Source organism: Candoia aspera, chromosome 7, assembly GCF_035149785.1.
Source record: "Candoia aspera isolate rCanAsp1 chromosome 7, rCanAsp1.hap2, whole genome shotgun sequence".
Classification (NCBI taxonomy): Eukaryota; Metazoa; Chordata; class Lepidosauria; order Squamata; family Boidae; genus Candoia; species Candoia aspera.
The window spans coordinates 18197410-18222681 of NC_086159.1; the positions used below are offsets into that span (position 1 = coordinate 18197410).

General features: G+C 38.0%; 1 protein-coding gene across 2 annotated transcripts in view; it reads left to right on the forward strand.

Annotated features, from left to right (window-relative positions):
• Positions 1-25040, forward strand: part of FGD4 (FYVE, RhoGEF and PH domain containing 4) — a 76797-nt gene extending 51757 nt beyond the window's left edge. The window contains exons 4-16 of one of the 2 annotated variants that reach the window (XM_063307946.1): positions 1038-1127; positions 5464-5609; positions 9610-9766; positions 11672-11810; positions 12718-12776; positions 14025-14171; positions 15656-15828; positions 19281-19311; positions 19575-19670; positions 21569-21694; positions 22594-22734; positions 23803-23943; positions 24590-25040. In XM_063307946.1, coding sequence (XP_063164016.1) covers positions 1038-1127; positions 5464-5609; positions 9610-9766; positions 11672-11810; positions 12718-12776; positions 14025-14171; positions 15656-15828; positions 19281-19311; positions 19575-19670; positions 21569-21694; positions 22594-22734; positions 23803-23943; positions 24590-24859 — 1716 coding nt within the window. In that variant the 3' untranslated portion in view covers positions 24860-25040. Of the gene's footprint in view, positions 1-1037; positions 1128-5463; positions 5610-9609; positions 9767-11671; positions 11811-12717; positions 12777-14024; positions 14172-15655; positions 15829-19280; positions 19312-19574; positions 19671-21568; positions 21767-22593; positions 22735-23802; positions 23944-24589 lie in introns of those variants that run through there. The other variant, XM_063307947.1, reaches the window with a different exon arrangement.
• The last annotated feature ends 232 nt before the right edge of the window (positions 25041-25272 follow it).

Genomic DNA, 25272 nt, shown 5'->3' on the forward strand with positions numbered 1-25272 from the left:
TAAAAAATATAGATGGGTCCTGCCAAGATGGAGCTGCCCTAAACAAACACAAATAAACACACACTCCCAAGGTTAAAAAGAGGTAAAACAGGTCAGAAGGAGTTGGGTTTTTAGGTCTCTCTCTATTTCATCTTTAGTAATTCCAATTGTGATTGGGTTACCATATTGTTCGTGTGTATGTTGTTTTAAATAAATTACTGTTGGCCAGCAACTGCAAAGCAGGCTCAGATGCTGTCAGAGATGGTGGCTCCAGATATGATCAGGGCAACCATCCATCCCTAGATGCATCACATCTCCAGGTAAGTTGGTCTGCCTGTGGATTGAGGCAGTCTGGGCCTGTTTCTGCCATATGAACACAGTCTGCATGTTCTGGAAGCTTTAAATCCAGTCAGTGTTATCCTGTCTTAACCAAAGCACACTTGTACATTTGAACTCCTTGTTGAAAAGACTCAAGGATAGAGTTAGCATCACTTCTGATATTACAATTTGAAGATATACTGTAGATTTAAGGAAAAGTACAACAATCAGAAGCATCTTGGAAAGTATGAAATAGACCAATAAAAGCTTTCATACAGCGATATTAGATGTTACTTATGCTACAATATTAGGATTAAATACAAATAAGTGGTCACAGTTGTTGGAAAAGCCACTGTAATGTGAGCTTATCTCATGGAAAAACAAGAAAACAAAATAGTAAGTTTTTGTTGAATGAATTGGTACCATTAATGCTTTCTCTCAGTGCTAATCCTGGCCAAAAAACCTTAGGCCACATTAAAAAGCATTTATGCTTAAGTTTTTTATAGCTCCTTTTGTCATTTTATAAATTTGTTTAATTATAATAAATTTTGTTTCTCACAGTAAAACAGACCTTGAGCTATTTCTGTGCCATTCTGGTCTTTCATATAGATTCCTATGGCTCAGTTGGGTAGAAGACAGAAAGAATCATTGTTTGATGAACACAGAAACTGATTGAATAAAATTGTAGGAATTACATTTTTAAAGCTTTCTTGTAAAAATTAAATTACATGTATTTCCAGGAAACAAATGAAGAGAAATGTTACAAAATTGTCAATGAGCTTTTGTACACTGAAAGAGCTTATGTGAGCAGACTTGCTCTCTTGGATCAGGTAAGAGTTTCCCTCCACTTCCTTATTTTTTTCATGAAGAAATGCTTTTATTCTATGTAAGAAGAAACACTTTTGCTTGAGTCACATGTAATGCTAACCCATAATACAGTGAAAAATCCTGGCTTAGAATTATATGTGAAATAAGTCATGTGTAGGAATGCTTTTTGATCTCAAACTATTTTGAAACTAGCTTGTGATTAAAATTAAAACATATTATGTTTGCTTCCCTAAACATCTACATGCCTTTCTTTGAAACATGCTGTGCATTCCACAATTATTTCATTCTTCCACCTCATATTTGTAAATGCATTATCTATTCCTCACATCTTTTACCAGTGTTTTCCCTTATAAGGATCATTACATTATCAGTAGCTTTTGAAGTACACCACTTAAGCCCAGAGCCATTATGGCATGCCTGCCCCACCAATGGAATTTGCAGGTCCCCTAATTTAAATAATCTTTTTTTTTAGTGAAAATGGGCGGAATATGATGAAATGGCCAAGAAATGAGATACTGGTGTTACTGCCAAGATACTGGGCAACATGTAATGACTTCCCAAGATGTTGGCCATTTAAATTGTACATTTATACAAGCACACATCCTCATGGACCACAGATAGGGAACTATTGTTTTAGATTGAACAGAAAAAAAATTGAACAGATTACATCTCCCTGGGCCACTCTTTCTCTATCAGAAAGAGGAGATTTATCTAAATGGGCACACCATAATCTCCTCTTTCTGATAGAGAAAGAGTGGCCCAGGGAGATGTAATCTAAAACAATTTCTTCCACTGTCCCATTTTTTTCTTTCAGCAATGAGTCCATTTTCTTCCTTTGGCAAACACCAGTCTATGGGTAGTTGATCACTACTAACCATGAGACAAATATAAATTTGCAACTAAAAAAGGGAAAGTTCATTTTTACCTCGCAGTTGAAATGATGACTAACTACAAAATGATCAGGACTTACTCATATCCTATTAGAATAAAGTACCCATTTAAATTCCACAGTCCCCCAAATTTAAATGTCACGCAGCCCACAAGCTTTGATTTTCCTCTCCTGATTCAGTCGCCTGTTCTTTTCTTTTAGAGTAAAACATTTCTCTCCCAGTATCCGAACATTTTTCAACATAGGGTGCCTGTCTTTTGGATTGTTTGTCACGTTTATTTATTTGTTTATTTATTTATTTAACTTACCAAATTTGTCACCGCCCTTCTCCTCCCACCAGGGGGACTCACCTTCACTCTTTGCATAATTAATTTCCCCCTTTCTGGGTCATTAGACCATAAATTCAGTTGTGTTAAAAGATACTCATTTTTCTAACTTAGCCAGCTTCCTTTTGTGTTGATTTGGATTTTGTCTCTGAACTTGAAATGCAAGAAGCACTGCATAGTTGCCATTTTTGGAGTAGAAATTGGACATCTCTTATTACCTTTAAATTGCTAGTGGTTTATTTTGACTACTGACTTCTTACTGTAGCTGTTGGCTGCACTAATGCATGCAATTCCCTTCAGCTTAGTAAGGAGCTACTTTGCTACTGAGTGTTGGACAAGTCTGGTGAGTGGGCAGCCGAAGAAACAGAACAAATACGTAACAAAATGATATGATTACAAAAACAAGCAGGTACTTAATTAAAACAGTGTCATACTAGAAACTTTTCAGTTCAGTATTTGGCTGGCAAATTCAAGCTAGTGCATGTCATTCATCTATAATATTGGACCTGCCTTATCGGTGTATTAGCATCTCATGGATAATATAGGATTCTGCTTTGCCCCAATGCTTCATGAGACACTGGCCTAACTCAGTTTTTGTTTCTCTGTTTTGTAGTTAGCAGCTCAACTTTCTATCCTTCTTTTAGGGAGTGTGACAACTTTATCCTATACATTCCATCTATCTACTTCTTGTTTTTCCATTTCCGTGCATTTTCCGTTTAAGGTTTCTTGTCTTTTGCCTAATTTTGCATTCCCTAAGTCCTGTCCAAAGCTTCTTGGATTGATATTCCCGTTTCAGATTTCTGATTCCTTTGCTGATTTTCTCCAGCTGCTCTTATCCAGCTGTCTTTCTCTTCAATCTCTTTGTTGCTTGTTTATAGCAAACCATAGTTTAACAGTCTTTTCTAAGCTGTACTCTGTAGAGGTTTTAGAATTGGGGAATTTGGGGAATTAGTCCTAGCTTATCTGTTTCAATCTCTTTGAAATTGTTGAAGAGAAAAGGAGGTGACATGAACACCTGAAGTTTGCTCACGTAGTAGAAAATGATTTCTCATTTTGCCTAAGCTGAGCCATATGTTGAGTCTTTTATAGAGAATACTATAAGCAAATGGCAGTTGCAAGGCACATTAAAAATTGAGGCATGTGAGTTAGATACTCTGTGTTATTACATTTGCCCTTTAAAAAAAACCCTGTAAATTTTATATTACATTTTCAAACATGCTATAACATAATATTGATCAGCTGTGTGGCAACACCTAGCTGACTTTGGCTCATCTCAAAAATCTGATCAGGGCTGGACCTGGCTTATACTTGGATGGAACACTACTAGCAAACCCTTGAGGTACAGGCTAGACTGGGAGCTACAGGCTAGACTTTTAAAAATCCCAGAAGGTGGGAGTAGCAAACCACTTCTGTATTGATGCTAGGAAACAAGATAGACCTGTCCATGAAGTCACCAGGAATCTAAATGGACTACTAAAAAGGAGATTCTGCAGTCACTGAAACCAGTTTCCTAATTGTAAATTGGTTGGTTGGTCGGATCTGTACTTTGACGTAAAACTCAACTATAAGAATGAGTCTTGAGGTTACACATTCCACTCCACCACCTTTCTCCCAGATCAGACAACTACAAAAGTAACTTGAAACTTCTCCTGGCAGAAAAATATGTTCATATTCAATGCTTGGGATTTCAGTTGGTTAATGTTATTTTAAAAAAAACTATTTGAGAAAATGGAATTCATTTTATATCATAAAAAAGCTTCATCTTCCATTATATGTTGGTCACAGCAGGTGTCAGCCTCTAGCAGACTATGATCTTGAAAAAGCTAAGCAGAGTTCACCTTGAATGAGAGACTACAAGAAAATCCCAAAGTTACAGATACCGCCCCCCAAAAAACAAATCCTAAAAGAAGACAATGACAAACCCCTTTTGTACTGTTGCTAAGATTTTAGTTACGTAGCCTCCAAATCCAGATAAAGTATGTTACTCTTGTTTGTAGTTAGATTAACTTATTTTAGCAAGTTGGTAGCAAGACTAACTACACAGTAAGCAAAGCAGTTAGTCTCAGATGGAAAGAAAAACTCCTCAACACCTTGTGATGGTTTGATGAAAGAAGCTGTAGGGATGCTAAGGCATTACATCAGAATGTGGCCAGCCTCATTCTGGCTGCATTGTTCTCCATTCAGAACTGTGTAAAGTAATACTGCCTAGAGCAGGGTTTCTCAACCAGGGTTCCGTGGCACCCTAGGGCTCCGCGAGAGGTCACTAGGGGTTCCCTAGGAGATCACAAATTGTTTAAAAAATTATTTCAAATTCGGGCAACTTCATATTAAAGAGGTAGATTTCATTATTTTTAGTATAAGAACACTGTTAATGCATCTATATAGGCCTATCCATGAAATGAATATAATAATTTTGTACCTTCTGGCCTATATTCGAGCCTGAATAAATAAGTGATGGTAAATCTGTTTCTAGTCTGTTCAGTAAAAATGGAATACAAAGAAGGGTCAATATTATTGCTCATCAGTGTAACCTGGGAGTGAACATTTTGATTTAATTGAGCAATGAGTGTGAGCGAAGATGACTTTTGAAGGAAAGGCAAAAAAAACAAGCAGCAGCAGCAGCACATCAAAAATTTGCTGGCTCAGAAGATGCATAGTGTCCCTAGAATAAAGGTGACTGATGACACATTTGAAGGTCATTACACATTACAGCTGTACAGTTCTTTGGATTCACAGCCAAAAACGTTCTTTGGAGAGTGCAGGGATGTGGATGTAGCATCTGCCTGCAAATTTTTCTATGCTGTCTTGGGAGAGGATGCAGGCATTTTAAGGAAATGCACATGGATGCAACGTGGGTGCCCCCATTACTTCTGAAGCACATTTATGCCTTTGCATCTGAAGCGCTGCATAGCCTTGCTTTGCTTTCTGCGAGGAACTATGATGAAGGGGAAGAATTCTGTATTGGTTCATTAAAACAGAGGGAGGTTATAACAAAAGGGGACTGTTAAAACATTATTATGGATCACCTGATAACACCAATAAACACCAGAGACATTTTGTCTTGTGTTATGTGAGGAGAGCAGGAATGCATTTATGTCTGACTCTGTTTTCCATTCTCTGCAGGTGTTTTATTGCAAACTAATGGATGAAGCTAACCGGGGATCTTTTCCAGCTGAAGTCGTTAATAAAATATTTTCCAATATTTCATCCATAAATCAGTTCCATAGTCAGTTCTTGCTACCTGAGCTTGAGAAAAGAATGCAAGAATGGTAGGCATGGTTGCAAATTGTTGAAGAACAGTCTGAAAAGTAACATGGATGTCATCCCCATCATCCCCATAGGAAATTCTGGGACTTCCCCCCCCCCCCAAAGAGGCCGTTTAACTTTGTGTAATTGAGATCCATAAAAATTCTTTATGAAAAGCTCTGGAAAGATAGATATAGTATCCCTTTGCCTCAAAACTATTCCTCCTGTATGTTGTTGTTGTTTATTCGTTTAGTCGCTTCCGACTCTTCATGACTTCATGGACCAGCCCATGCCAGAGCTTCCTGTCGGTCGTCAACACCCCCAGCTCCCCCAGGGATGAGTCCGTCACCTCTGGAATATCATCCATCCATCTTGCCCTTGGTCGGCCCCTCTTCCTTTTGCCTTCCACTTTGCCTAGCATCAGCATCTTCTCCAGGGTGTCCTGTCTTCTCATGATGTGGCCAAAGTATTTCAGTTTTGCCTTTAATATCATTCCCTCAAGTGAGCAGTCTGGCTTTATTTCCTGGAGTGTGGACTGCTTTGATCTTCTTGCAGTCCAAGGCACTCTCAGAATTTTCCTCCAACAATTTTCCTGTATGTGCAGATATCAAAAATATATGGACTGCCACAAGGTACTGTTGGAGCAGATGAGATAATCTCATATGGTTGTGGAACAGGTATTGGTAGAATAAAAAAGATCAGCCTCTATATCCTGAACTGGATATTTGTTTTGATATGTTAAAAGAAGTATACTTGGTCAGGCTGTGAGCTTTGACCATTTAATTGTCCCATGCAGTAGATATAATTATTCTTATTTGGGTTTCTTCCCAGATTTTAATAAGCTTATTAGATTGGTTAGATTGGTGCTAAACATATAGTTAAGTCCCATCTATTGAGTCTTCCCAAAATAAACTGTTGGAAGACAATCAGGCATCTGTATCCTGTATTATGTAGTAATAGGCTAGATTTTGCCTGTGTTCATCCAATCTAAACAAAGCTGAAATTATAATTACAGGAAAACTTCTGATATATATATTTTTAAATCTGATAGCAACTTTTTGTAGTACTTTTTAAATTGCTTTTCATTGCTCAGCTATCTTTGAAATACTTACAATGCTGGGCAAAGTTCAAAGAAATAAAAATTTTTCAAAGGAGAAGTGAAGTAGACAAATTTGACCATGGAGAAAAGCATCTAGTTTCTAAGGATTACTGTATTAACAAGACATTGGCTAGATTTTGTTGTAATGATTAAACTTTGGTTAATCCTTAAGGAATCAGCCTCAGAAAACCTTGTGTTGACACGTAACGCCTCCCCCTCCCATTTTGTGTTGTCCAAGAAGTTCTGAAATTACTTCCTGCTTTTTGATTCTGTTTAAAGTTGTGGCTGGAAGTAAGCCAAATGTTAAACTTAATGGTGTTTTATTTAAAAAATAACCCAAGATTCATAAGCCAAGGTTTGTCTTTGGCTTGCTTCAGAAAAAAAAAATTGTTCAAAATCATAACTTTTCTGAGTTTGGGTGTAGTTGTTAATTACAATTACACACTCATTTCCCCCAGAGCACATTTTAGGTGGAAGTCCAAGTTGCCAAGCTTCCTGTAATGTGTGCCCCTTTATACTCCACTGACAAAGTTCAAGAGCACAAAAGTTGACTATTTTCAGCAGCAAGACTTTCATTATTTTTTAAAAAAAATTAAAGATGTATTAAATTGAACACACCTATTTTGTTTTTAATTCTCCCCTCTATCATCCAAACTCCTTTCAACTCAAAACCAGATCACATTCTTTAGTCCTAGACACTCCACTCATCCCACCATGTTATCAGACACTCCATTGGGTGGACAAATACAAAGGTGGGATGATTGTGCAGATTGCCCTTGTGTAATTTTACTTTCCTGTTGTAGTGTATTAATTACAGCTCTGAGAATTGCTTGTGTTTCACTTACAAATGATCAGTATGGTGGACGAAATCTTTCATAAAGTATAGGCATTGTCTCCTGAACGATTAGAAGCTAATGTTCTAGGGTGGGAGCCTAATTCATTAATTGAAAAGGTGAGTGCTTTTGATGGTAGGCTTTCACTAAAAACATCTGTAATAAATTGTAATCATCACATTTGAGAAAAAATATCTTGAGTTTGAAAATTGTTTGGCTAAGTTATTAAATACTATTTTTTAAATTGTCACTCATGAAGTAGGCATTAAAGGCAGGCAAACTAACAAAAAGACAAATAATTTACAGTACTAAGAGGCTCATAGTGAATATTATTTTATTGATTTATTGATTTAACAGATTTATAAGGCCACCCAACTCACATGCTGTGACTCTGGGTGGCTTACAGAATTAAAACCCATAAAAACACAAGAGACACCCCCCGGGCAACAGCAACACATTCATTCTGGAAGCTTGATTGGCTCCGAAGCAGCTTGGGGTCCCCAGGCCTGTTGACAGAATCATGTCTTCAGGGCCTTCCGGTACAGGAACAAGGAGGGGGCCAATCTTATATCTGTGGGAATGACGTTCCAAAGGGAGGGAGCCACTATAGAGAAAGCCCTTTCCCTTGGTCCCACTAGATGTATCTCCCTAACTAAAGGTACCCACAACATGCCCTGCCTCCCTGCTCTGTTGGGCTGGGCAGATGTGACTGGGGAAAAGCGGTCCTGCAGATAACCTGGCCCCAAGCCATGTAGGGCTTTAAAGGTGATAACCAGCACCTTGAATTGGACCCAGAAGCAAATCGGCAACCAATGCAGCTCCTGCAAAAGAGGTAACGCATGGACAAGTCTAGGCTTGCGCAAAACTATGTGGGCCGCTGCATTTTTAACCAATTTGAAGCTTCCAGATACTTTTCAAGGGTACCCACATATAAAGCGCATTACTATAGTCCAAATGGGAGGTGACTAGGGTGTGGGTGACTGTGAGAAGGGCCTGTTGGTCCAGGAATGGGTGTAGCTGGTGTATAACATGCAATTGTGCAAAGGCTCTCCTGGCCATGACTGCCACCTGCTCTTCGAGCAGTTGTAAGTCCAGGAGAACCCCCAGGTTACGCGCAGGGTCTGTCTGGGGCAGTGCAACCCCATCCAAGACCAAAGATGGTAATTCTCTGGAAACCAAAGACCCCCGAACCCACAGCCAGTCCATCTTGCCAGGGTTCAACTTCAACGTTTTGCTCCCATCTAGACCTCAACAGCCTCTAGGCACCAGGAGAGGGCAGTTGTGGCATCACTTAACTCACCATGGGGAGAGATGTACAACTGAGTATCATCAGCATACTGGTGATATCTCACCCCATGGTGATAGATGATCTCATCCAGTGGCTTCATGTAGATGTTAAACAGGAGCGGAGAGAGGACCAACCCCTGCGGCACCCCACAAAGCAGGGGCCGAGGGTGGGACCTCTCATCCCCGATCAACACTGGCTGGAAATGGCCCCGGAGGAAGGAGGTGAACCAGGACAACACAGTGCCTCCCCACCCACAACCCCGGAAGCTGCTTCAGAAGGATACTGTGGTTGATGGTATCAAAGGCTGCCGAGAGATCAAGTAGAGCCAGAATGGTCGCGCACCCTCCATCCAGCTCCCGCCAGAGATCATCGAAAAGTGCGACCAATACCGTTTCCATCCTATATCCAGGCCTGAATCCTGACTGAAAGGGATCCAGATAATCTGTTTCATTCAGGATCCTCTGGAGCTGCAGTGCAACCACCTTCTCAACAACCTTCCCCAAAAAGGGGAGGTTGGAGAAAGGACAAAAACTGTCCATCAGGGTGGGATCCAGCGATGGCTTCTTAAGGAGGGGGCAAACCACAGCCTCTTTAAAAGGCTGGGGCACAACACCCTCCTCCAGTCACTGCCAGTACCCGCCAACACGTCACACAGGTGGCCAAGCTCACAGTCCCTAGGATCCTGTCCACTTCCTCAGGAGCAACAGAGTCAAAGTGTTCCCAGATAACTGGGCAATATTAATTGGCTTTTAACATGGTATTCCTGTGAAAAGCAAAAACTTTGCTTTTTTCCCCCTGTTTAGGGACACCAACCCCAGGATCAGTGATATTCTGCAGAAATTAGCTCCTTTTCTCAAGATGTATGGAGAGTACGTGAAGAATTTTGACAATGCAATGGAACTGGTGAAAACTTGGACTGAGAGATCACCTTGCTTCAAATCTATTATTCAAGATATCCAGGTAATATATGTGTGTGTATGTGTGAGAGAGAGATACTGAGGTTTCTTTTTCTTTTTTACACTCAAGAGCGTGTCAGCAGCATTTCATTTTGTTTCATGGTATAGTGCCTTCAGTAGACAGTTTGGAAGGATAGATAGTCATCTGGGAAATAATCCACCCATGAAATTGTAGACTTCTTATGTTCTCTGAAGCGCAGGTCATATGTGGCTAGTAAAAACTAGGAGATCTAAAATCCCATTGAATCAAAATTATTGAAATAATGAATACCAGTACTGGCAAATTTATGGTCTTGTCAAAAATTGATATGAAAGAAGGTACAGCTTTGATGGGATGTAGTGTTTTGTTTCTTTGTATATTTAAAATATATCCAGGCTTCTTGAGGCAGTACAAGTTGCAGAAGGTGGTTTTCAAGTTAAATCAAAACAACAATGAATTAATAAAGAGACAATAATAAAAGGACATAGAGTAACATCAAAAACTGTTAAAAAGAAATAACTCTTACAGTCTAAACCACCAGGGGCCTGTAAAAAGCACAGCTGCAGAGAAGGCCCCTTATAATGGGGGTTGATGAACTTCATTTGGCTGTTACAGAAAAAGATCTTCTCCTTTATACATTCTTCTCGGAGACAGGAACACAAGAAGGGCACCCACTGCCAATCTTTATGTGCTGGCAGGGTGGTATGAATGAAGGTGACCCTTTAAACAACTGAACTCCAGATCCTTTAAGGTTTTGAATTCTGCAATCAGCAGTTAAAAAAATGACTTAGAAAAACACCTGCAACCAGTGCAGCTAGTGGTACAAATACCACGTACCAACCCCATAACTTCCACATAACTTCAAACCACTGCATTCTGCACCTAAAGTATTCTAGACTGAATATTCTTAGTTCATGGATAACTGAGGTAAGATAACCCCAGTTATATGTGCCTGTGCTGGTTGGTTATTTACTCTGGGCATCTAACAATAAACCAAACCAAAACCATCAACAATTCAAAAGAGTTAAAAACAATTATAATAAATACAATGTGTGAAAGGCCCCCAAAAGCCATTCCATTTAGCAAATTAATAACAGATGGACAACCTGGAGACAAACCAACTGGGCTCATCTAACATCTTACCCCCTATGCTCAAGGGAAAAGCCAGGTCTTTAAAGCATTACAGAAGGCTAACAAGGTTAGGCTGTCTACATTTTGGGGTGCGGAGAATGGGATGCTGTTCTACAGGGCTGGTGCATGACCAAGAAGGTGCATCTCCTGGGTGCTGCTTGACAGCACTACAATATTTCATAGAAGAGACCTGGAGTTTGCCCACCCTGTCAGATCTGATGGAGTGAGCAGAAACAATCAGAGATGACAGTGCCACAAATAGCCTGGTCCTGTGCCATGTAGGACTTTATAGGGAATGACCAGCAGATTAACTAGCACTCGGATTTTGTCTGGGGCAGTGCAGCCCCATCTGGAGTTCCAGATGGAAGGTTTCCTGATCCAGGAGGCCTTTAAAACCACAACCACTGTGTCTTGCCGGAGTTGAGCTGAAGATCTTCTTCCCCATCCAGACCCTCATGGCCTCCAGACACTGGGAAAGTACCCTGATGGCATTACTTAGTCAACCCAAGGGAGAAATATACAATGTGGTATCAACAAGATACCTTGGATCAACAGATGACCTCACCCAGTGGTTTCATGCAGATGTTGAATAGGAGTGAGGAGAAATTAAGAATCCTAAGGCACCCCAGAAAAATTACATGTGGTCATTTTTGCTACCTAAGCTTCTTCCCCAGTTTGGGATTGAATGCAGAAGAATGCAGATGGCACGCTTGGTCCTTCAGGGACAGCCTAGCCCTTTGGGAAAAATCAAGAATTTTGTATAAGGCATATATTAACAGTTTTCTTTCTTTTTTCTAGAAACAGAAAGTTTGTGGAAATCTGACTTTGCAACATCACATGCTAGAACCTGTACAACGTATTCCAAGATATGAGATGCTCTTGAAGGATTATTTGAAAAAATTGCCTGCAGATTCTCTAGATTGGAAAGATGCTGAAAGTAATATTTGTGTGGATTATGTATGCAGCAATAGAACTGTTTTACAGTTCATTGTTTTCTTTTTGTTGCCAGGCTGAAAAAATCTCTCTTGCTTTTCAGTATTAATACACTGATATGCTGTGTTAAGTTTTAAATTGTGATTATTATTATTGTCATTATTAATTATTTGTACTTTTAAAGGTGTTCTTTTTAAATTGTGGTTTTCAAAAAGGTTTTCCCATATTTTTTTCAAATTATTTCATTCCTTTCATTCCATGAATACTCATAATAGTCTTGTGGAAATCTTTAAATGGCAGAGTGGTTTATTAACTCAGACCACAGAAAGGTGTATGTTACTATTATTTTTTCCAAGGAACTGTTCCCTAGATTAAATTAATGGAATCTGTTTTTCTGAAATTTGAGTAAGGAGGTTAAGATTAGTTTTCCTTCAGGAAAGTGGCAGGGCTGGTCATATCCCTGCCTTTAATTGACCTCCACAGATTTCATTCAGTGCCAGAAAAGATGGGCGTAGCAGTCATTTTCATAAATGTTTCAGTTTGAAGTGACTTCGTTGGCAGTTGACAAGCTGAATTAATAGCTGGATTTGCATTTTTCGAAGTTGAAAAATTATTCTGCCAAGGGCTTGTTTTATGCTTCATTTCAGTAAAAGATGCATTATCATGACCATTTAATATTCAGGTTTAATACATCTATATCAGCTGCAGGAAGCCTTTGTTGGTCTGACATTTTTTTTGTGCTTGTGTGAAAAGCTAGTTCTAAGGAAACTTGCTGGGCTACTTACGGCTGTTTAGTTTAGTTTAGTTTGGCAGCTTTTTAAAAAAAATATAGGACATATTCAGGTTACCTTTGAAGATATTAATTTACATATTAGAGAATAAGAATTAATCTTTTACCATTTTTTCTCTAGAATCCTTGGAAATTATATCCACAGCCGCAAGTCACTCCAACAGCGCCATCCGGAAAATGGTGAGTAACTTATTTGCCATTTTCTGTTTGCAGAATCTGCCTTTTAGTTATTGATGATGATTTAAACTGTACGGTCAACTGTCAATTTTATGAATGCATAAGTAAAAAATGTTCTTATTAAAACATGTTTTTCCAAAAGTTCCTACACTACTCCCAAGAGCAATTAATTCAGTTATCATTTATATTGGCAAGTAAGCCTGCTCCTGATTTTGTCCTGGATGATTCCCCCCATGAAACGGCATCTTTATGTAGTTCTTCAAACACTATTCTTGTTTTTGTAAGTGACCAATATTTGGCTTTATGCCGGCCACATGACCACGGAAGTGTCTATGGACAAACGCCGGCTCTTCGGCTTTGAAACGGAGATGAGCACCGCCCCCTAGAGTCGGACACGGCTGGACTTAATGTCAAGGGAAACCTTTACCTTTACCTATTCTTTATGAAACAGGATGTTCTTCAGCCATGGCTTTCAGGAGAAAATTATATAAACTCCTATATGTGAACAGAGTAGCTGTGTGACTTTAACATTTGTAGAGCGTGTTTGTGAATCTATAAATCTATCTGTCTAAATATATAAATCCATATAAATCTTTTAAATAAATAAAAAAATTATCCCCTTCTTGTTTCATCCCCATCATAACCCATGAGGCTGTCTGAAGCCAACCTGTAATCATCTTTACTGCTACTGACCTCAAAATGCTTAGTGCTTTCCCCAGGATGAACAGGAGAGTGAAAAGAATGTAATTTTCAGTCATTATCCTGCCTCAGCTAGACTTTTTGTTCATATTGTCTTTATTTCTCTAGCAATTCTGGAACTTCTGTAAAGACACCATATAGGATTATCCTGAGAGATAGATCTGGCCAAAGCCTCAGGAGAGTTTTGGAATATAAATCTGGATGTACACCAGTGTTGGTCTGATGGTCCAACATTTTTTTTTTCAAATCACTCTATCACACCTGCACTATTTTTTTTTCTTTTCAGTTAATGAGCATAGTACTTCAGTATTTTATTGCTATATTTTAAGGTTATTTATTGATTAACCTATAGAACCCTCTTACCAGGAAGGTCATTTAATTGCAAAAACCACCCAGGGTCATCAACCATTTTGGTAGAGAGATGTTTTATAAATAAAAACAAGCCTATACTGTAGCACTTAAAACCAATGTATCCCTTCTTTTGCAATTTTCATAAAAGAGTTGCAAGGAGCTTGCATCAATGTTGTCATTTCTTTTATTTTGATGAAAAAGGAAAATTTGAAGAAGTTACTGGAGGTATATGAAATGTTAGGAGAAGAAGAAGATATTGTCAATCCTTCAAATGAACTGATAAAAGAAGGGCAAATACTTAAGCTTGCTGCTCGGAATACATCAGCTCAAGAAAGATATCTCTTCTTAGTAAGTATTTTCCTCTGACTAGTACCGTTTGAAATGTCCATAAAACTAAATGTCTATATTTGTGTGGGGTGGGTGAGAAGTTCTATTTCAGTGCTATGGTTTTTCCTGGGAAGTAAGATTTCCAAATTGACTTTCCCTGGTTCCTTTTTTAGTACAATGCTGTTAATTGTTCTTAACTTTTGAATCAATGCTAGATATGGACATGTATAAACAGCCTTATACTTCAGACAGGCCCAGGAACCATGGCTAATCCTAACTAGGGCTAATGTTGATGCAAATAAAGGGCTGAAATGTGGTTAAGCTGACAATGATAAAGGGCACTTATACGGAGAAAGGAGACTTCCCTGATTTGCGGGTGGAGGTTTACAAGAAACCAGTGTTGCATTTCTTCCATTGGAGTTGGGAGGGACGGGCGCTAATAAAGTCAAATAAACCAACACTGGATTAGTAAAAGGATTCTTATGAGAGCCAGTTTGGTGTAGTGGTTAAGGCACCAGGCTAGAAACCAGGAGACCGTGAGGCACCACCTTAGGCACAAAGCCAGCTGGTGACCTTGGGCCAGTCCCTCTGTCTCAGCCCTAGGAAGGAGGCAATGGCAAATCACTTCTGAAAAAACCTTGCCAAGAAAACTGCAAGGACTTGTCCAAGCAGTCTCTGAGAATTGGACACAATTGAATGGATTGAAAAAAAAAAAAGGGTTCTTATGCCAGTGTTCCCTAGGCTAGTTTCTCTTAATCCCATGGCCCCTACCTTTGAATGGATAAGTAATGAATAGTGTGTTTAAGTAGTACGTCTTGTCCCTACTGAAAAAGCTTAAATACCTTCTGTTAATTTCAACAGTACTTTTCCAACTATTTTTTCTATCTTTTGTGAAGAGGAAAGTAAGTTTTTACATTTGTATTCCAGCCTTCTTCCTAAAGGTCATTTAAACCCAGATTCAGTTCAAAGTCAGTTGACTTCTGCAGAAAGTTTAGATAACACAATGTGGCTTAAACCCTCAGAACAATCTTGAGAATCCTTTTCTGTACTTAAAAATGCTCTCAGAAAATATTTCACACACTCTGCACTCAAAATCAGTTTCCAGCCAAGAAACTTCTTTCTGTACTAAAGGTTTCAAAACCAAAGAAGTTTTTTTAAAAAGTAAAAATCAAACAAAATAAAAACGACTTCACTACTTTAATCCTTTGTTTTTATGAAACTTACAATAGATTCTCAAACTCCTATTTTGTACACTGGCAGATACAACATTTCTCTCAGGCTGTAATCTTGAAAGTGAACTACAACCAAGTGAACATCCTTGGGTGATTGTAGCATAATGAGTAACAGCTTACCACATATTAATGAATATCTCTCTTTTTATTTTTCTTTCACTAATATCCATCTTTCATGTTGGAAAGTGGGTGGTGTTTTTTTCTTTTTTATATAACCCATTTAATACAATTGTGGAGACTAATGTCTGTTGGTGTGTTGTTATTTTTTTCCAGTTCAATAACATGTTGCTGTACTGTGTCCCAAAATTCAGTTTAGTGGGATCTAAGTTCACAGTCCGGACAAGAGTAGGCATTGATGGTATGAAGATTGTAGAAACCCACAATGAAGAATACCCACACACTTTCCAAGTGTCTGGGAAAGAACGAACATTGGAGTTGCAGGCCAGGTAAGTGAGTTTAAGACTGTTGCTTGAAGCATCGGAGCACTGAAGTAAAAGGTTTAGAATCCTGGAGTAAAGGTATTGAAAACTGGGATATATCTGATTTTCATTTGGAAAACAGGGGTTCTTTTCATTCTCCTTATTGAAATTCGAAATGCCTGCTTGAAAGGACATGCTGGCTTTAAGCCAGTGTTTTTTCAAACTCGGTACCTTTTATGAGGTATGGACTTCAACTCCCAGAATTCCCCAGTCATGATCCTGGCTGCATTCCCCAGCATGCTGTTTGGGGAATTCTGGGAGTTGAAGTCCATACAACTTAAAGCTGCCAAGGTTGAAAGATACTGTTTAAGCCAATTTAGGACATTCTTCCCTGGTGGACACACAAGACAGCATAATGCACTTTAGCACAGTTACCTAGCTTTATTGATTCAGAGTTAAAATGCACTTGCCTGTGAATATACTCTCAGTTCCTACACATACTACTTAACAGATAGCCACATCAGAGCAATACTGCTTTCAGTTTAAGGTAAAGAGAGAAGTTCCTATCTGTTAGATACATATATCAAAAGGGTGTCTTGTTGCTCCTTAGTCTCACATATATTTTTGCTCTGGTTGGTGGAGGAGAAGGGAAGGTGAAAGGAATGAAATGAAAAAACATAGGCAACAAAGCTGGACAAAACTAAGCATTGAGCTGAATTAACTCGTACCTTTTCCACTCTCTCTTTGTTCTGTCTGTCATGAAAATATGTTTGACTTCAATAAGCAATTTTCATTTACTTCAAACCTGGACATTGTGCAATTTTACTCTGTTTTACTGTCCTTTTGGGACAGGTAAGGTTTTTTTTTCCTGATCTCCAAAATGCAATCTTCTGATAACATCCCATAATAACATCATCAGTCAGAATGAGCATTTGGCATTTGATCACTGGGTCTCACTTCTCATGTCCTCCCAGCCATTCTATGCACACTTTTGATGCTGCATTGCTGAACTGGAATGGAATGCTTTCCTGTCCCTTGTGACATAACTATTATTCATGTCTGCAGACAAACAGATCATTCTGGCATGACTTTTTCATCATGCTGGTCATTAGTCATGCAGTAAACAATCAATGAATATGTTCACAAATACCGCTTTCTGCTCAACTAGAATATTATCTTAGATTTGGCCAGGCTCTGTATTTCTTTCCATATTTTGTGTCTCAGTTGGCCAGATACAATCTCAAAATTAGGGCAATAGAAATTATACAGGACAGAACCATGGAGGTGTCATGGACCAAAGTCCAGGTCTTTGGACATCAATGCCATCATGGACTTTTTCCCTAATTGTGCCAGGTCTCAGTTAGATACAGTTATATTAAGTCGCATGCAAAAAAAGTAAAACTGTCTCTTACATGAATGTCCAATTTCAATGGTAATGTTGAATAGAAGGGATTAAGGTTCTTGCTTGAGAACATGTCTGGCCTAAAGAGATCCCAGAATACCCTGTGTAAAATTACAAAAACGATTTGGAACCTTCCACTATTGAAACCAAATAAATCCTTCTGGTAGATTGAAGAAATATACTAGATATAGTTAATGCTGTTAATTGAATTCATTTTATATTAAATACTGTGGAATAATGGTTAATAGTCATGTTTGTTTAATTTATTTATAATTAGTGGGTTGTAGGATGTTTGTCTCTATTATGTGAAGAGATTCTTTAGGGCCCATTCCATGGTACATAAACTCTTCTGCTTTTTAATGAGCATGAATGAAAATGCAAGATAAATGCTTGTTATACTAGCTCCATCTTCCTTCTTATGTTATTGAGCACACTCCATATACTGATAAACAGTAATTTTCTCCATCCCCATAAAAATTGCATTAGCTTGCCCTAAGGATTTTGTTTACCAGAAGAATCTGTATTTGTTTGATTCCACTAGAGTGCAAATTGATGCTTGTGGTTATAAGGTGCATTTTGTTATACAGATGATTGCTTCCTGTTGATCTCATTGAGCCATTACTGCAACTCAGTGAGGAACAGAGCTTAATGTTTGATTAGATCAATTTATACAGCCTCTGTCTGTATTTCTGACTCTTAAAACATCCAGAGTATTACCCTACTAGACCTCGCATATTCTAGGAGTTGACATGGATAAGATTTATTTTTATCATGCAGGTAAACAGTCTGGAGTCATGGAAGTATAGCCATTGGTGTGTTTAGGAGTTACTTTGCTTCCATGAGCAATGAAAGTAGAAGCAGATCCAGCCTTGCCTTCCTTCTTCGATGTTCTTGGAGAAAATATAATGTCACGTAGACATTCCTATAATCATAGATATCCCTTTGATCGCATGACTATTTGAAGGCAAAACAATGCTTTGGAAGTGCCGGGGTGCAACACAGTATCTGCTGCAACTCTGTAAAGCAGCTATCATGTGCAGCCTAGTGCTCTGTGGGGATCCTTGCATTTCCCAAACATCTTTTTGCCTTCACATCTGCACAGCCCTAGTCAAGAATCCCTTAATTCTGGAAACTGACAGCACCAGAGCACTGATTTCCAGACTGTGCTTTGGTATATTTAGTCACCTGCAGTGTAACTGTTAATGTATCGCTGGAGAGGACTTAGATAATTTGGAAGGAATCACTTGAGCCCAAACTTGCATACATGCCAGAGAGGGGAGAGGACTGGAAAAGGAACTGCTAAGTGGCTTTTATATAAATGAGCTGCTGATGAAAAGTATGGAACTTCTTTTCCAAATCTGCTTTTTGAACAATGCAGATTAGGTAGTGTACAAATTCATATGATTAGGTTTAGTTGCGGAGTTCAGTTTGGCAGGAAAACTTTATATATGTGGTGATAGACGTCACTTCTCAGTACAGTTCAAATTAATAGCTACAGCGTTAAATGGCTTTATTTCTGGAGGGGGGAAAGGAAGATTAGAGATGGGAGGCATTCAGTCCTAAATCCTAAAGTCTAAGTGGAATTGGCATTCATACATACATACTGTATTAGAGACATTGTTCTAGTATATAGACGTATAGTATGAAGACTGTTTTTATTGTACTATTTTATTGTATTTTAATTAATGTTTTATTCCTATTTTATGTAAACCACCCAGAGTCACTCTCTGAGTGAGATGGGCGGGTAATACATTTGATAGGTAGGTAGGTAGGTAGGTAGGTAGGTAAATAAATGAATACAGGTGAAATGAGGGGGGCATCTCTGAGTTAGAAATGTCATCATGAGCCACATTTCAGAAGTCATACTTCAACATAAACTTTATCATGCCCAGTTGAAAGTAATCAGTTTTTGAATCCAGGATCTCAATTTTTTCTTGTGATTACACATTTTCAGTCTTCTCATTAGGTGTCTTTTTATATGCTTCGGCATTTGTATGCCTTGCTGTGTAAAGTGACTTTTGTTTATTAACAGTTTCTGAACATGCTTTTAACAATTATCTCCAACTGTGTTCTTTAGTTCTGGACAAGACAAAGAAGAATGGATAAAGGTAAATACACCTGCCTTGTTATATCTAAAGACGCAATAGATACATTAAGACTGATACATTTCGTGCAACTAGGTAACATGGCTACTCCTCTGGGGTTTGTTGCTGCTGTTGTGATTCTTTTGAAATCAAACCTCCAGTATTTGTTGCTTTAAAAAGTTAATTATTGTAATCAAGCATGTGTCCATCTCTACTGTTCGTTTTGGTCTGGCATTCAATAATTTTCTCTTCTGTTCAATTTGATATTCTTTCTCCATTGATTCCAGGCTCTTCAGAGTACTATAGATGCTTTTCAGCAAAGAAATGAAACATTCAGAAATGCGATTGCAAAAGAATATGATGACATGCCTATTGAAGTTTCTGTAAGTTGAGTGTAACTTTTGGATTGTGTATGCTCCTATCTGTTCATATTAATTCAAGAATCTATATGAGAAAATGTGGAAAATCAGCTTGTGTGCCTTGCTGTGTCCAGGTTATGACTCTTTTCTTAGTATTAATTCATGAAACAGATTACACGGCCATGAGAATGACCTTTCTGCCATCTAAATCTTCATCTGGGCGTGTTTTTATTAGCAGAATTGTAATGCTGTTGATATGCATAGTACCCTACAGAGATGTCTCTCCAGGCAATAGTCTAATTTGCGAAAGAAAGAGAAGAAAAGGGGGGGGGGTAGAAGCAGGAGTAATGGGAGATATAAAAGTAGCATGAGTCAAATGTAGCATGGACAAAGTGGTGTCTACATGGTAAAGGTATTTATTTATAAATCATTTCAGTTTATAAGGCTGCCCCAACTCCAGACTGATTTGAGGATTTATTATATCTATCCAATTTATTACTACTAAGAAAAAACAGTAGAACCTGTTATGTATGAGCAAATGATTGGACTTTGTTATCCAGTTGCTTTACCAAATCCACATTCCTTCTTCTCAGACTTTCAATTTCCTTGGTTTTCTATATGGACCAGTTTACTCTGAAGTAGATTTTTCTAAAATAAATTATTTCTTTGATGCTCATATTTGCATGTATTCCTGTTACCAAGTCTTTTTCTTGAATTGTATTTATCTTTCCCCTGTCTAGTCTTTATAGTATACGAATGATTCCCTGGCTTAATTAAAGTAGTTAATTTGAGCAAAGAGCACTTCCTTTGTTTAATGGGAGTTGGCAGTTAAAGAAAGACTAATTAAAGAAAGATACCAGGTAGAGGAAGACTATGTTATAATCATTGAAATGCCCCCTTACGTACATGGATGGTGGTGGCAACATGGAATCTTTAAATCATGGCTATGATCAGAAGCAATTCAAGGTGATTGTGTTTTTGCAGTAACTGAAATCCTTTCTGATCATACACACAATTTCTCAGTTTGCACATTTTATTTTGTGATGTGAAAGTCAAGACTGAGAGAGCAGACAAACATGTATTATGTGACAATCTCCTGTTAACAGGCCTTTCATTCCAGTTACCAGTCAGTCATTACGAGAGTTACAAGTGTTTTATCTATTCTTTTAAAAACTCTGTCTGACTACCTACTGAGCAATTCTCACTCCTTTTTCTATTGCACATTATTTTTAAAAAAAACTAAATAAAAGGATAGTACATAATATTTGGAAAAGAAGCATTTCTATAGGGAAAATTCAAAGAGTTGCAGAGAGATAAAGAAATGCAAGAAAGATAAATGCTATGATAATAATCATAGTCTTTTCTTTATACAGTCAACAAACAAAACATAAAAACATTTAAATTTAGACTTCATTTTTAATTATCATACAACATAATTGTCTTTTTGGTTAATCCATTTGCTCCTTCTACATTATGATCTCTGCAGAAATTCTCTTCACCCCTCTTCTTGCACACATAGATAGCGCTGTGCTCATTCAAATATCTTTTTCTGGTTTAATGTCTACTGCAGTTATGGGATAGATACACAGCTGCCATGAAAGTCATGATCCAAGTGTCTAATTCTCTTTTCTTTTCCCCTAATTGCTAGTAGAACTTACTTTGTGTAGGGATCTTTTAATCTTCAGCATTCCCTGCCCTTTCCTACATCACTGGATTTGGTTATTGCTAGCAAGGGGGAATGCAAAGCATCAGACCAATCTTGAGTGTTCTTCAGTAGTAGATATGCAGCTGTTGTTGTTGGTAGCATCCGCACATTTTGTTAATTTTAAGATTAGCCTGCCTTTCCCCTGGCTTTTCAGAGAGAGAGAGTTAATTACCTTTTCTGCTAATAACGTTCCACAATTTATTTTTTCTCCTCTGAGACTGCTGAGCTCGGGAAGAGAGCCCCAAGATGGATCCGAGACAATGAAGTAACTATGTGTATGAAATGCAAGGAGCCGTTTAATGCACTAACAAGGAGGAGACATCATTGCCGAGCATGTGGGCATGTAAGCACAAAGCCACATCTGCTGGTTAACAGTTGCTGAAGCTGCCAAAAACTTGTTCAGAAACTCCATCTGGTGATTGCTTTTAAATGCTGTTTTGTTTCAGCTGACACTTGCCATGGCAGGAAGTCAGAATTTGTGAACCATGGGTGAACCAAATCTGCGCCCCCTTGCGGACAATGCAGAAAAATTTTCAGTAAATGGCTCCTTTTGGCAACTTGAACATTAAAGTAATCATACTAAGTTTCATTTTACTGCCTTGATGGTGACCCCTCTCAGATCTCTATTCTGAGCTGTCATGGGGTATTTGATCCTCCAACTGATAATCTACAATCATTCAACTGATTCAGGTTGTTTTTGGAAGTTATATTTTCAGGGTGCCAATTTTAATCTCTAGTTGGAAGAATTTTACTTCTCTGATAATTGTGTAATTCTTAGATGTTAAGTTATATATTCATAATTCTTGTACACAGCGCTTTTGGTATATACATATTGACTGCCTGAGTTCAGGGATACTTTGGTGAACATATAAGTTCTTATGCTCAGAAACAAACTTTTGTATTCCTGTATTAACCATGATAGGGGTGTTGATGATACAGAGAGTTGGTTAACTTACAGCTTTTTCCCAACTGATAGTTAAGGGTGAATATTATGCTTATCTTCTTTCATGGCTCTTCAATTATATTTGTCTTTGAGTGGTGGTGCTAAATGCACGAAGAGTCCTGTTTTAGAACAAGATTGGGTGGAGTTCATATTTGGTTGCTATCATTGTAGAATAAATTAATAAGTAAGAATTAATCCTTCAGTAAAAATCTCACCATGACAAATGGTGTTGGTTTGGAACTGATGTTTGGAAGCAAACTGATGTTCCAAAATAACTGTTTTTCCATATTTTTCTTAAGGTGGTTTGCTGGAAATGTTCTGATTATAAAGCTCATCTTGAGTATGATGGCAATAAACTGAACAAAGTTTGTAAAGATTGCTACCACATTATAACAGGGTGCACTGATAGTGAAGAAAAGAAAAAGAGAGGAATCTTGGAGGTATGAAGTTTAAAGAATTAAAGTGTGTTGTGCCTTGTTTGTTGCTTATTTTACATTGCTTTGTATCTTCTTTGTTGCGTGTCCCCATTTTATTAACATAAAATGCCATTGGTAGTTCTGATAGTTGCTTAAAATTGCATGCATACCGCAAGGCACTCATGAAAACTAACAAGCCAAAGGCTAAATTTATGGCCACATGCAGAAAACTCACAAGCTACTGGATATGAATCTTTCATTATGTGGAGGTGCCACCAAACCATTTTTAAATACACTGCACATGATAATGCCTATGAAATAGGCCTAGCTAATTTGGGCTAGCTAAATCCCAACATTTCTGACTGTTGGTCACACTGGGTGTAATCACTGTGAACTGTAATTTAGCACTGTATACAGAGATACAAATTCTCCACCTTCTTGCTAATTTTGGTTCCTCAGTCATGATTCCTTACAGTGTTTCTTGGGTCTTCAGTGGACATAATTTTGGCTGCTAAAGGTAGAGAAGAAGAAAGGTGAAAAAGAAAAGTGACAGAATTTAGCAGAGTGCATCATTTCTTCTTTATCACATCCAATGATGGTTCTGGCACAACAAACTCACACCAACTGCTGTGTAGCTGCAAACATACTCAAACATGGTTTGTTTTTTAGTGCTTAGTTTGTGCAAACCTGACATAGCTACTTTCAAGTAGTACTTCAGAAGGAGGAAAAGAACCTAATATTTCGTTGTAAGCTTCTTTATTAGTTCCCTCTCCGGCTTCTTCTAAATGGCACTATGAATTAAATGAAGAAAATGCTCCCTGGAATTGATTGATTATTCAATATTTTGTAAAGGCCAGCAGTTCTTCCATTATTCAGTTTGTTTCTGCAAGATGACATTACTTCCATGTCACGTTTCTTTGATGAATAGCAAAATACTAAGCCAGCAGTTGTGTTTAAGGAGGTTCTCCTTCACTTTTCTTACTTAATTGACATTTGCTATGATTTTATTCTTTACCAATTATTCTCCAAGAAATTATGAACAACTGTAGTGATCTTTTAGAATTCTTTAATACATTCCTTTTATCTCCACAGATTGAATCAGCAGAAGTGTCTGGGAACAGTGTGATATGTAGTTTTCTCCAATACTTGGAAAAATCTAAAACATGGCAAAAGGCTTGGTGTGTGATACCTAAACAGGAAGCCCTTGTTTTATATATGTATGGCGCTCCACAGGTATGTAAAAGGAATGGAGCACCAGAAGGTGTCATAGTTCCTTTCTCTATACAGTGTAACATGATAGCATGCTTACCTTTCATTTACAGTTTTGCAACTGTAATTCCTGCTCTTTCTGAGTTTTATTCTTCCCCTATTGTACTGTAAAAGAAGGGTTTGAACAATAAAAATCAGAGTTGGCTATGACAATTGTGCATCCCTTCTGACCTGTTTATGATGCCAGATCTGGGTTACATAAATCTGGAGAGCCACTAATGCAACGATAGCTTTGCTTTTTCAGCACCTCTTTGCTGCTATCTTGTGGTCATCTGGATTTTTGTAGTTCAGTGTGGTAGCCCTGTGCAATGAAGAGGCATGGAGGGAAGAGGTCTGATCCCTTTAATGACCTGCTAAGATGTGGTTTTCTCCAGTTTTGCACTTTTCTTCTTCTGTGGATGCATGTTTGATCTACAGAATTTAATCTTAATAGGAATGACCATAATGGAGCTTTTCCTTCCTTCCTTCCTCTGGTCTTCTCCTATCGAGAAGGTTGGAAATCTCCTAACATCCTCTGTAACACAACTTCTGTAATAAATTAGGAAGCTTCTTTTTGGTGACTCCTATCAAATGCTGCATTTTTAAAGTGACATTATTTCTGTTTACCTAGGATGTCAAAGCCTTGGCTACTATTCCACTTTTGGGCTATACGGTAGATGACACTCCAAGGAGTGCTGACCTCCCACATAGTTTCAAATTGACTCAGTCCAAGTCCGTGCACAGTTTTGCAGCAGATAATGAAGAGCTGAAACAGAAGTGGTTGAAAATCATCTATTTAGCTGTTAAAGGTGAAACACCAGATTGCTCACATGATTCACAAATGAGTTTGGAGGATCAGCATGAAAGCACTGCAAAACTGGAATCAACAAATGGTCTGTAAAGCTGTGTTCGTCCCATTCATGTTTGGTTTGACACTACTTCTGAAAACAATTGAAAAGAAGCCAGCCTTTTTGCCATGTTTCTTAGCACTTTATGTTGGAAAAGAACAAAAAAGTCCATCTCTTTTTAGAAAAACTGTCCTTCTATTTATGTTATGTCAATAAAATTAATACACAGAAGCATTCCATATTTTCTTTTTATTCAGTTAATGTTGTAGCCAAAAAGTTGTCAATATTAACCTAATACTGTTATTTCCGAGATTGTATCATAATGACATGAATACTATTTGGGGATGATACAGCTTTTTCATAATGAAGTCAACATCTTAGTTATTTTCTAGGAATCATATCTGTGTGTTTTTAGATATACCTCCACGTTGCCAAATAGATGTGTAGTGAAATTTAAAGTTAGATT